Here is a 13,000-nt window from a genome sequence, read left to right as displayed (position 1 = left end):
TCTTCCTGCTCTCAGCCCACATCATGATAAATGCTCCATTTTTAAATCCATAATGGACACTGATGTACAAGCACTCTTCTCGCTTGACATTGAGCTGCCTTCTTACATCAGTCAGGCATCTCGTCTTAACCCATCTCTGTCTGGGATTTGTTTGTTTTGTTTGTTTGTGTACAAATGAAACCCATCTACTTGTTTTTTTTTTATATTTTGTTATTTAAGTAATTGGAAAGTGAAGGGAATCCTGATCCAGACTTACCCACATTTTCTCTAACTTTTATTGAACAGTGATTTTCCATGTCTTACACCTAAAATAAATCTTTACAATGACACTATATCTGAAGTTCACATGTATTGAACTTCTGCTGAGTGGGATGTGGTTTGGCCACCCACACAGTTCTTAGTCTGTTACTTTAAAGTAAAGGCTGGCTGATGGTTAGCTTCCACTTCCCATCTGAGTTCCCCCCTCTCAGATGAAACAAACATAACATCACAACATGGACACTGACTTCCTCATGCCTTCCTCCCTCTAGTCTAATCTCTGCTGCCTTTTGTGTGAGGAAACAGTTGCATGTAATGTATACAAGACATAATGCAAGTCAGAAGGGATTGAAAGAGAAGGTGGGAGGGATTTAAGGAAAGGGGCAGATTGGAGGGGTGTTGGGCTCCCAGATGCCCCTGCCCCAGTGCATGTATGTGTGTGTGTGTGTGTGTGTGTGTGTGTGTGTGTGTGTGTGTGTGTGTGTGTGTGTGTGTGTGTGTGTGTGTGTGTGTGTGTGTGTGTGTGTGTGCGCACACACACGATGCTGTGCCTTGGAGATGACTGTCAGCAGGCGGTGCCTCAGAGAGAAAGGAGAGAGGGGGGTGATGTTTCCGAAGGGGGCCCAGTCTGTTACCAAAGGGAGGTGGAGATTTGCTATCCCACCCAGTCAAAGTGTCTCACTGGTGCTCTGACACACACACACACACACACACACACACACACACACACACACACACACACACACACACACACACACACACACACACACACACACACACACACACACACAGAGATACACACAACCTCTCTCACACACACACAGACATACTGCAAACTCTCCACAGGAAACTCTGAGCCATAATGTGAAGGCATCTCAGAGCAGACGGGTGCACTGCTCAAACCAAGTGGGATACGGTGCGGCTTTGATAGTGCGTTAATTACTCATGTGATGTGATACAGATGTCTGGGGGCTTCAGCTGAAAGTTTGCCTGACGGTTTCCAAGGGGGCCAGGCAGACATTTTAGAAGCGGTAGGTGAAAACCAAACGTATTTATTATTTATGGATAGATCAGTTTGCGTGCTGTCACAGATCCCAGCAGTGTCATGCTGATGCTAAACTGTGATGCTACTTGAAGGGCTGGCTGCTAAATAGTTCTTTGTGTACTTGGTGACAGCTGGGACTTTGAACAGGAAGAACTCTGGGCTATAAGAGTTGCCTCTGCTGTGACATGATGAAGGGGGGCTTCACCATCGATCTAATAGTTTAAAACTTTATTTACTCTTTACGAGCAGTTTTGTGAAATTAATTACTCTGATTTTGTCCAGAAAGTTTGTTGTTTTTCCTGTTAAGAGGAGGAAGATTCAAGGTATAACTATGTCTTTTGCGTTGCAGATTTACACCTTCCTGTGCTTTTTATCTTAACTTTTAAGCCTGCATTGTAGAGCTTACTGAAAATCAGCCTCACGGCACTTTTTCATGGCTAAAATAAGCTCCTAACCACATGTCTAAACCTTTTGAAATTAGAAACAGAGGGAGAATGCAGAACTGAGGAAATCATTCACTGCAAACCCACGCATGGGGCTCATTGTTAAAACAGCGCAAGGAGACAGAAAACCTGACCGTGTATCTGCAACATTATTGACACAAAGACATAACCGACTGCTCCTTCTTCCAGGAATGACTGAGAGCAAAATAGATGCCCAATGTGCTCTGTTGATGCCTCATCCTCATTGTCTGACTGTAACTGGTCCTGGCATCTTCCATCTGTGCCCCCTTGGCAAAACCTTTTTGAAGTCTTGAAGATGTTGTTAAACTTCGTCATAGCTTTTGAAAGGGACAGTAATGCTGTCAAACTTTCTTATGCCTGACTTATAATATTACACTTTGTTTAGACTCTGCTGTCTCTTCATTTTGAAGAGAGAGCTGTTGAAGTTGCTGGAGTTTTTTTTTTTTTTAACAAGCGTGCATTCTGAAAATTTTCCACCTGCTTTTTCTTTTCTTTTCTCCCCAGTGATATATTGGGACAGTCTTTCAATCAGTGGAATCAAAGCACTCGATGTGTTCCATAATGGGCACCCCGGCTGGGCATATGTTGGTGCTAATGGCCTGTATGGCAGCCAGAGGAATGTGCCAGATAAACAGAGCTGAAGCAGGGGAGGACCCTCTCCCCAGCTTTCTCGTCCACTCCACCCTGCAGCCTCTGGGTTTCTCCAGCACTGTCAGTCCGAGCACGGGGCCCGGCCTCTACCCGGACGCCCTAGGAGCTGATGCACAATCTGGTACTGGCAATGAAACTGTCGTAAAGAGGCCAATGCCACCTCCGAAGTGCCTTGTAATTACCTCTATTAACAGCTATTTTAAGTACATCAACACCATAATCTCCATCACGGTCTTTGTGGTCGGCCTGGTCGGCAACGCCACTCTGCTCAGGATTATATACCAGCACAAGTGCATGAGGAACGGGCCCAATGCCCTCATTGCCAGCCTGGCCCTGGGCGACCTTATCTACATTTTCATTGACATACCCATCAATGTATACAAGGTACAGTTTTCACTCTACTGCTGCATGTTTATTCAAAGTCTTGACCTTATTTTCGTAGCCAAACTGCTGAGTGACAAGTCTGACTTTTGACATGATAAAATGCAGCAACAATAGAGGTGATACGCACAGACAAAGTGGAATATCACAGACGGGAAAAAGGGGGGAAGTGGGAAAGGGGTTGAAGGGAGTGTGCAAATAGACGGGAAAGTGTAATCAGTCGGATACTGTTATCTTTCTCGCGTGGGCAGATTAGCGATGAGAGGAGCAGGGATATGGCTGGTTTAAATAAACACAGGAATCAGGCTGTAGTCACACATGCTATGGCCTTGTATTGACCTGAGGTATTAGTCACTGACCCTTATCTAGAGACATTATTTTAAAAAAAACATCTCACTGCTCCTCAAAAGAAAAAACACTTGTGGAGTTTATAACTTAGTTCTTCAGTAAGGTGCCATTTGTAGGTTTATTTTTTATCCAAATAGAAGTGAGGTTAAAAAGTAAAAAGGTAACAAAGACTGACACTGTAGTGTATTAGTGTGAAAGTTTCTCTGTTGGATTACTTAATTTCTGTATTTATGAGCAGTACTGAAACAACAGGAAAATGTTTAATGGGAAAAAAATTTAAATCCATATTTAGTAGCTGTCCACTGAGTATCAGTATATTTAATAAATCTGTCCATCAGCGTGAGAGCAATAGCTGGTTTCAGTTTTGTGGGACTCACTTTTGTTTACTTTTGGACCTCTTTAAAATATGAAGTGTTTAATGATGATGAATTGTCAGAGGGCTCCTGCCTTGGTTTGATTTATACCAGTAAACGCATCCATGCTTTAAGTAATAATAAAGACTGATGGCGAAACGAAGTGATCAGTCAACCTGATCTTTTAAGCCCATTATAGGAGGTCACTTCACAAGAGAACAATGAGAAAGCCACCTGGTTAAAATTAACTTGGGACTTTGAGGGCAAAGCGACTTTGTAGTCACGGCAACACATGTGCAGAGCGGAAACAAATGTCTCACTGGGTGAGCAGTTTGTGCACAAACAAAGAAAAGAGCCACGTCTACAATGCTAAAACCCCCTGTTCTTTTCCTCAGGGCAAGGACATTGTTTCAGAAAAACAGTTTTCTTTGTTTTGATTTGTTGAACTTATGTTCTGTGAAGGAAAGTTGTCATTTTACCTTTTAAATGGCAAAGTAAATGACCTTGACTTATTTTACCAAAGCAAGGAATATGAGAGGAGGTTGTGGAAGTGACTGAGTTAAAAAGTGACAACATGCTGATTTATTATTAAAGTTTAATTCCTGTATTGAGAGTTCTTTTGTTTACTGGAGATGTGAAAGTTATGCAAAAAGTTTTATCTGCTCACGAGCTCCATGTGGTTCATGTCAGATTAAACTCAAAGTGTCAGTAAGATGACACTGACAGGTCTTTAATGTGCCTTAAATTGATCTTATGAATGCATAAACATATGTTTAATAACAAAAATGCATTAATTGCAAGCTCCCAAAATACATGTGAAGACACATTGCTGATACATTAACAAAGCCAAACAATGATTTAAAGAGCTGAATGTGATGAATGTTGAACAAAAAATGTCATTGCAAATGTGATTGAATTCCTATGAGACACAGTGGGCGTTCATGTGACAATTATATGTTTTTCCTCCAGCTCCTGGCGTCCCGCTGGCCATTTGATGACAGTGGCTTTGGCTTGTGTCTGTGTAAACTGGTGCCCTTCCTACAGAAAGCCTCTGTGGGCATCACAGTCCTCAACCTGTGCGCCCTCAGTGTGGACAGGTCAGTACTGTCCCACTGTAACTGCTCAGTCACATTAAGAGCCTCTACATATGAGGCTGGGGTCTGAAGGCCCACGAAGGTCCTAATGGAGTTTGAGACCTGTGGACTCTTTCACAAGAATCTTCTATTCTGGGTTTGTGCATGTGGTTTTGGTGAATTTCATGTGAAGTCAACAGGAAATAATTCATTTTCCATTTATTGGTGGACAACATGTCTGTTTCTCCTAAAAAAAACATTTTTAGAAATGTTTTTATGGTTCCGTAGAGACATATGAAAAGCAGCAACTTTTTACTAAAGTGATTGGATCAAATTAGCCCCCCGTTTGTACAGACACTTAATGGTCCAAATATGTTTTTCCCAACTTTAAAAAGCAGATACTGTTGCACATAATTTAACAAGGCAGCCAAATTATTGGAAAAAACATTAAACAATTTAGATTTGTCAATTCATTTCCTATTTTACTCAGCATTAGAGCATCAATTTAGATTCATTTGTCCCAAATATTTTCGTGTAATATCATTGTGCTAACCTGGAGATGTGCAGATTCATTTAGACTGTGCAGCGTCACTGGAAACTTGTGTATTTCTCTGCTTTTTTGTTTGTTGCTTCAGCATTTAAAACCCATTTGATGAACTTTTCTTTTTTTTTAGATGCTTTTTACTCCTTTATGGAGCTATTTGGAGTCATGTATTTTAAATGCAACACTGAGTTTATAATACATACAGTATATGCTCTGAACACTTTATTTGTGATGTTAATGTTACTGTATGTTGATAGCAGGTCCGATTTTTTTTTAATAGTTCCTTAATAGAAATTCCATAATGAATAAATGATGATCTTGAAGTGCTCAAGCTCAGTATCAGTATCATTTCACTGTACACAACTTTAGAGATAAAAGGTTCACCTCCAAGCTCTGAATAGGTTCAAGTAGGCAGAGGATTTTAATGACCTCTATGATGAGAAAAAGTCAGGCTGCGGTGCAGTACTGTCATGTTCAATAGCAGATGGTCTCCGTTTGTTTCCAGGAAATGTGTAGCATTTCTTCGTCTGTGTGTGTGTTATGAACGTACTTGAGTCCCTTTTGTATCTTTTCAATGTTTGGAGGAAGAGAAAAAGGTGGATACATTACCACTTAGTAAAATATAGATGCCGCCATGTTGTTCAACAGAGAAATTCAAATGTGTCATGAAAAATATATTGTTTTTGCCATAAAATCTTGATGCACAGTTTTACTAAAACATTTCGACAAGTGGTTTCCATTAATGAAACAAACAAGCAAACAAGAATTCAGTGCATGGGAAACACAAGCCAACAGACAGACCTCTCTGCCAACATGGGCCAGTCTGTTTGGAGGCTTCACAAAAATATAAATATTAGATATTTAAAATAAACAATTGATCATCTCTCCTCATGAATTCTTAACATTTTGATATTCTTTGCTGACTGAGCAGTTTGTTGTGTTTGGTGTGCTGCCATGCATAACGGAAATGTTGTTAGATTTGTCAGTCAGGAAAAACAAAGAAAGTGATGACTTTACTGATTTCTATTGAACAATGGAGCACTAACTGAACTTTTGCAGACCTGTTTAAATTAATAAACTAAAATTTTTTTTATTCATGTCACATTCAAATAATAGTATCTATCTTCTACTGTCCTATTTTTTTATTTTTTTATTTGCATCCTAGGACTGCCAGTGCTGCTACTAACTCCAGTCATCTTCCACTTAATCTAATCAATTTAACACGCACAATCATTATGTTATGCATGCACAAGGCCTGATTCCGATTGTTAACTTTGAATCCTTCTGTGTCACAGGTACAGGGCTGTGGCCTCCTGGAGCAGAGTGCAGGGAGTGGGCATCCCTCTCCTCACAGTCATTGAGATATTGTCTATCTGGGGGCTGTCACTCGCCCTGGCGGTACCGGAGGCTGTTGGTTTCGACATGGTCACCTTCAACTACGGCAACAACACCATACGCACTTGCATGCTTCACCCCAAGAATGACTTCATGAAGGTGCTCTATTAGCATTTTATTATCAGTTTTGGATAAGAGAACAGCAGTTACATGCTTTTCTGTTTCGTTGATTAGATTTGGTCAGAGCCCAGATGTGCTGTGAAATACACTGTGGTGAACATTTGTGCAGAGGAGATGTAGAATTTTGTGGAGACAAAACATTAGTGGACTGGTGAGATAGAACATCATCTTAAAAGCACATGTTGTTTGTTTGGCCTTGGTCAGTGTTTTTAATGGACAGTTGGCACGCTCATGTGCTATTTTGATCATATTTGGAGATATATTTTTATGGCATCAATACAGCAGTAAAACTGAAAACATTTCCTGCTTGTGCAATAAATAATTGAAATCTTTAGCATATATAAATAGAAAATTAGAAAACTAAAGCACAACCGTGATACTTGAGGGTGTGCCACTCCACCCAAATTCCCGGCAGTGAATACTTTGAGTGGAGTCAACAAATAAACCTAGTCTACTTACTCTCTCTTAGTGACTGTGGCTTTTTCACATCCTTGGAACACATAATTGATTGCAGGCCAAGTGCAATTACTGAGGCCTGGGGCCTCAAACTGAGCCACATGTGCGACCCACTCCATACGCACAAAACTGAAGTAATCTCTCCCGGGTATCAATACAGCACTGCGGTGTAAGAAACATACACCTCGTCACACCATTATAAAACAGCAATGAAGTAGCTCATTTTGTTTTATTGAAAGAATTTCACACCAAATTTGTGGGAAATGTTTTGTCAGTACTCAGGATATGATGCCAAACTCTAGAGTGGATCTGCAAACAAAAACATTCAAAGAGGTTGTGTAACAAGGTTCAGTCTGAATCGTTTTGAAACTGTGATGTTTTTAAAGAGCATATTTAACATATTTTTAGAACCACAGACAATGAAACACTCTTTTTTTATTAAGTGTAATTAAAACTGGTTTAATTTCAGACTCTGCTACAGAGTGTACAGATCAGCAGTCACGTGGACTTCATTTGCACTGGAGTACAGGGGCAGTCTGGTAGTGGATTGGTCTGGGACAGGTTTAATTACAAAGGCAGGGATTCTACTATCACACCTCATCAAGACTAATAAGTCCCAGTTTACTTCTAGATAAAGATATGATTTCTCATTTAGACTTTCAAGCTCCCACAGCAAAGGAACCTTAGGTGGAGAAAAATCAGTTAAAAAAATAACAGAAAATTGAAGTCTTACAAAGTAGAGGGAAGTATTAGTCAATGCAACTGATGGCATTACTTTGGTTTTCTCTGTGTAGTTCTACAGAGATGCAAAAGACTGGTGGCTGTTTGGCTTCTACTTTTGTGTACCATTGACTTGCACCGCTGTCTTCTACACTCTGATGACCTGCGAGATGCTCAACCACAGGAACGGCAGCCTTCGCATCGCCCTCAGTGAGCACCTTAAGCAGGTTGGACAATACTTTTAAATAATTAATAAGCCTTTAAAGTCTAATAAATTGAAATATTTCTGATTGTGTCAGTCAGTTATTAACAGTTCACTTTCCTTACTTTTCCTTTTGTGCACACAATGCCTTCTGCTTTCTTCTTTTCTGTCTGCAGCGGAGGGAGGTTGCCAAAGCTGTCTTTTGCCTCGTCCTCATCTTTGCCCTGTGCTGGTTCCCACTGCACCTGAGTAGGATTCTGAAGAGAATGGTTTACTACCAGAATGATAAGATGCGCTGTGAGCTGCTCAAGTAGGTTTCTGGTAGAAAAACCTACTTCTGTGCAACAGAAGTTCTTCAAAGGTCTATAGTCTAAAGAGTATGAGTAATGGGCATGATACTGTTCCTCTGTGGTTTTGATGTTAGCTGTCACTATTCAGTTCAGGTTCTTACCTGTTTCTTTGAAGGCTGAGAATAGTTCAGTATTATTGTGCTTCCGTGGGAAAACGTGTCAATTTGAAAGTACAACACTGTTTTCAGAAAAGTTGGGACGCTGTGTAAAATGTAAATAAAAACAGAATGCAAGAATTTGCAAATCACATAAACCAATTTAATTGAAAATAAAACAAAGACAACCTATGCAATTTTGAAAAATGAGAAATTTTAATGTTTAATGCCTGTAACAATTTTCAAAGACTTTGGGACAGGACTCACAAGACAATGGAGATGTTGTGTAATGCTAAAAAACAACAACACATGATTGGGTATAAAAAGATCATCCCAGAGAGGCAGAGTCTCTCAGCAGTGAAGATGGGGAGGGGTTCACCGCAAGACTGCGTGGGAAAATAGTGCAACAATTTTTCTCAATGTAAAATTACAAAGAATTTGGGGATTTCGTCATCTAATAATAATAATAATAATAATAATAATAATAATAATAATAATATCATGAAAGGATTCAGACTCAAGGATTCAGGAGAAATCTCATGCAAGTGACAAGGCTGAAAACCAATATTGGATGCTGTGATCTTCAGGCCTTCAGGCAGCACTGCATTAAAAACATATGATTCTCTAGTGGAAATCCTTTTCTCGGCTAAGACACACTTCCACAAAACATTGTCTGTGAAAACGGTGTGTCACTGCATTCACAAATGCATTATTTTTTTATTGTATTACACAGCGCCCCAACTTTTTTGGAAACAGGCTTACAAGTTTGTTTTTGTCATACGTTAATAGAATTACTCTGGTTGATTGTTCCAGACCTTTTTATCCTAAAATGCTCCTGAAATAGCATCCAAATTGTTTTAAATTACTCAGTGGTGCTCTTTAAAAATAATAATCATCCTTTCTTTATTGTCTATTTACAGTTTCCTTTTGGTCCTGGATTACCTCAGCATTAACCTTGCAACAATCAACTCCTGCATAAATCCTATTATCCTCTACTTTGTCAGCAAGAAGTTCAAAAACTGCTTCAAGGTATAGTACTTCCCTATCACAGATGGATATAAATGCATGTAACACACACATGCATCCTTAGCTCACACACACACACACACACACACACACACACACACACACACACACACACACACACACACACACACACACACACACACACACACACACACACACACACACACACACACACACACACAACTTTCATATTTAGTCTGGCTAGTAAAGCAAACAGTGAACTCAACCCTTATGTCGATGACTCAGGGGCTGTGATGGTGATGACATTCCATGACCAACATGTAAAAGCAGTCTGATGATTTATGTAGTCACTTTACTGACTGAGGTCACACACCGCAAACGTCTGTCAAAGGGAATTGGGATTGAGATAAACCATGTCTCATGTTTGCATGTTAACGGAGTTGTGGGAGCCAATGAGAGACGAGCTCCACATATGGAAACTCTTCTACGTAAACACTGCCATGTTAAAATGTTGTCTTTCCTTTCTTCACATGTTCTTCTAGTCGTGTTTGTGTTGCTGGTGTTACTCCGACAACCAGCTGAGCAGCATCGGACAAATGAACGGTACCAGTATCCAGTGTAAAAGCCCCGAACCCAACAACCTCCACACTGACCGCAGCATCAGGAAAGACAGCAACTGATCTCTCACCAGAGGAGTATTTTAAAGCTTTTCAGTGTCCCCGGCAAGTGTCTAAAATGCAACCCATAGTCATCCCACAATATATACATCAAAAGCATACTTTTCTCAAACAATAGATACTCTATATTAGGGCCACTAAAGCAATACGAGTTTGGCAGGGATGGATGAGGAACTGGAAGTAGAAGGAACAAACAATGGATTTGGTGTACAATGCTCTGAAGCTTCCTGAGTCTTTGACAGGCCAAACTTCCAACAAAGAAATCCTTCTGTTCCCACACCCACGGACGCTGAGAGAAGGGGGAGAGCAGGATGAGGAGGAGGACTCTTTAAAGGGATGCAGCTGAACGCTGACTGTAACTTACTCTATCAGCATGCTATTCCTGTAAAGGGCAGCACTACTGGGAAGGATGCTCCAGGAAGGAAAAAGCTGACTGCTCGCTGTCAGAGGGGATGATGAGAGATGAGTGTGCGCCGTCCCCAGGAGTTTGCTACTCACCAACGATGAAAAACAGGAAGACATGTCACTGACTCGAGCAACAATTAATTTTCCATTTAACATGTAAGTGGTTGTACAGTGTATTTTACTCCTACTCATTATTCATCGAGCTACTTTGTGGTATAATTAGAAGATGTTTTGAATTTCAGCTGCTTCATGTTTGACGCCTATTCATTGAGAAAAGGGATGGAAAATGTCTCCCAACAAAATGATGTATCCCTACATCAACAGAAACATAATTTGAGTTTAATTTGAACACAGTCCACAGATTTTCATGCCTCTGGTGATCCAAAAATTCACAGAAGACTCATATCCAGTGTCAGGATATAAATATAAGTAAAACCCTCTAAAACGACGTTGCAGATTTTCAGAGCATATGAATGAGGTACAAATCTGTATTTTCATATCGCATGTCAAGCAAATGATTAATATGAAGAAGGTTAATGCATCATAGAAAGTCTGATATCACCAGACCAAAAATAGACAAGAACTAACTTTTTTTTTCAATAACACTGTGAATTTAACAGTAAAAAAAAAAAATCACCAGTTGATGTGACATTTATGCTTTTATAACCCATGGATATATACATATATATATGTATTTGACCACTTTTATAAAGTGTTATATCGCAGTAATGTTAAGAATTTTACTCGGACTACATTACCTTTGTAAGGACACAGGAAGAGGATGTTTTGAGTAATGGATGACACTCAAAACTTAAGTAACAATTTATCGAGGTAATATTCGCTTTGTTGTCATCAGTTTGATGAAAAGAACCCTCTCCATTGTTTCAGCATTAAATATGAGGCTACAGCCAGCAGCCAGTTTGCTTACTTTAGCATAAAGACAGGAAGCAGGGGAAAACAGGTGGCCTGGCTTTGTCCAAAACTAACGAGATCAGCTTCCTAATTATCACATTTTATCTTTAGTCCTGCAAAAATGTAACTTTAATGGGAGGACAAGTCTTTGGGATAGCTGACGGATGATACATTCACAACTTCAAAATATAGTTTGTTCATTCATAATGATTCATCTTCCACTTTTATACATATAAAGAGTAGAGAAATGTGAGTGTTTAGCCTTTAAAAATTGTATGAAGGCCCTTTTGATGAAGTCAGAGGAGAAATCAAAGTAAAGTAATAATGTACAACTTTTGCCTTTGAGTAATTAGTAAAGTAAGATAATAACTTTTTCAAGTCACACAATTTAATGATCAATTAAGTGCATTTTTATGGGGGGTTAAATCCTGGACTATTTATTCGCTGGGTGCAGTTACTTCCTGGATGAGCTAAGCTAATGTAAACCTACCGGCTGATGGCTGTAGCTGTATATGCAATGCGCAAACATTGAGACCAGACCAATCCTCTCTGCTAACCCTTGGAAAGAAAATGAATAAGAGTCCTACAATGTTAATCAAATAAATGTTTTAGTGTCAGCTACCAAATGACTATACTGCCTTACTCGAATTGATATGTGAATATATGTAAACCTGTGTGAGTTTGAATGTATACTAGCATGTGTGCGAGTGTATGTATAATTCCTTGCACTTCTTTGGTTGGAGTGTTTTGCACACTTGTGTACAGAGGAAAAAGTGGTGTCTGTGCAGTATTACTTTACAAGTATTCATCAGTGGAATTCTTATATTTTTGTTGTCATTGATTTAACATGTTACCTTCATGTTGTTGCCGCTGCTTATACCAATAAATCAATTTCCATCTCCAGTGTAAGAAACGAGGAGGTTTATTTTGCTGTCATACTGGTTTCTCTGAGACGTCGAGGGGCCCCCTTCTGTTTTTCATCTGCATCTGAGAAAGAGGCGTCTGGGAGTGATTTAAAGCACACTGTGACCTGCTTGGCAACTGAGCCCTAAGGGTTGCGAATGTCAGCAGAGAGGATGTGAACGGCGTGGACGGTGGGAATTTGATACATATAATTCACTTCTCATCTCCGTTGCCAAAAAAGGATGGAGGAAAGCAGTGTTTGGCCGTTACATTGTTGAGTTTTAGTCCTATCTAAGCTTTGATGTGACAGGACTGGATATGCTACACATTTGAACAATGTCATCATGGTCATAAACAACAAGAAGCTGCTAAAAACTGAAAAGTGTTAATGCAAGTCGCAACACAAATGCATATCAACAACTGCTTCCTTAAAGTAACAACCTTTTTGGTGTAAATGCATTAGTTAAAGCACTTGTTGCATTAAGAATGGGTTTGTGACACCATCCAGTGTCTCATTTGTTGTGACCAAATATGTCATTAGGATTACACTCTCTATCACTGTAATAAAGAGACAATTACCAGAGCCACATACGAAGATGAAAAAAACTCAAGAACAACAGACCATTGTAGCAGGCATGTCTTTATCGGTCGTCATGTCAAG

The 13,000-nt window shown here is 39.7% G+C and overlaps 1 protein-coding gene across 1 annotated transcript; it reads left to right on the top strand.

Moving 5' to 3' along the window:
• The first annotated feature begins 1,063 nt into the window (after positions 1 to 1,063).
• On the top strand, positions 1,064 to 12,339 carry ednraa (endothelin receptor type Aa). The gene is made up of 8 exons (XM_069689276.1): positions 1,064 to 1,289; positions 2,272 to 2,802; positions 4,470 to 4,597; positions 6,413 to 6,611; positions 7,883 to 8,035; positions 8,187 to 8,320; positions 9,376 to 9,484; positions 9,985 to 12,339. The coding sequence occupies exons 2-8, from the start codon at positions 2,317 to 2,319 to the stop codon at positions 10,120 to 10,122; spliced, it is 1,347 nt and encodes a 448-aa protein (XP_069545377.1). The 5' UTR covers positions 1,064 to 1,289; positions 2,272 to 2,316; the 3' UTR covers positions 10,123 to 12,339.
• The last annotated feature ends 661 nt before the right edge of the window (positions 12,340 to 13,000 follow it).

This window comes from Brachyistius frenatus, unplaced genomic scaffold, assembly GCF_029030835.1.
Source record: "Brachyistius frenatus isolate BFR_SWC_R1_liver_20210118 unplaced genomic scaffold, ASM2903083v1 Contig_7, whole genome shotgun sequence".
Lineage (NCBI taxonomy): Eukaryota > Metazoa > Chordata > Actinopteri > Embiotocidae > Brachyistius > Brachyistius frenatus.
Note: the sequence above shows the minus strand (reverse complement) of the source record. Positions and strands in the feature narration are given on the sequence as shown.

Excerpts from the sequence above, each read along its gene's own strand:
- ednraa (XM_069689276.1), top strand. The coding sequence starts at position 2,317 with ATGTGTTCCATAATGGGCACCCCGGCTGGGCATATGTTGGTGCTAATG. Across the intron at positions 8,321-9,375 it reads ATGCGCTGTGAGCTGCTCAA|TTTCCTTTTGGTCCTGGATT; the intron begins GTAGGTTTCTGG and ends GTCTATTTACAG. Across the intron at positions 9,485-9,984 it reads AGTTCAAAAACTGCTTCAAG|TCGTGTTTGTGTTGCTGGTG; the intron begins GTATAGTACTTC and ends ATGTTCTTCTAG.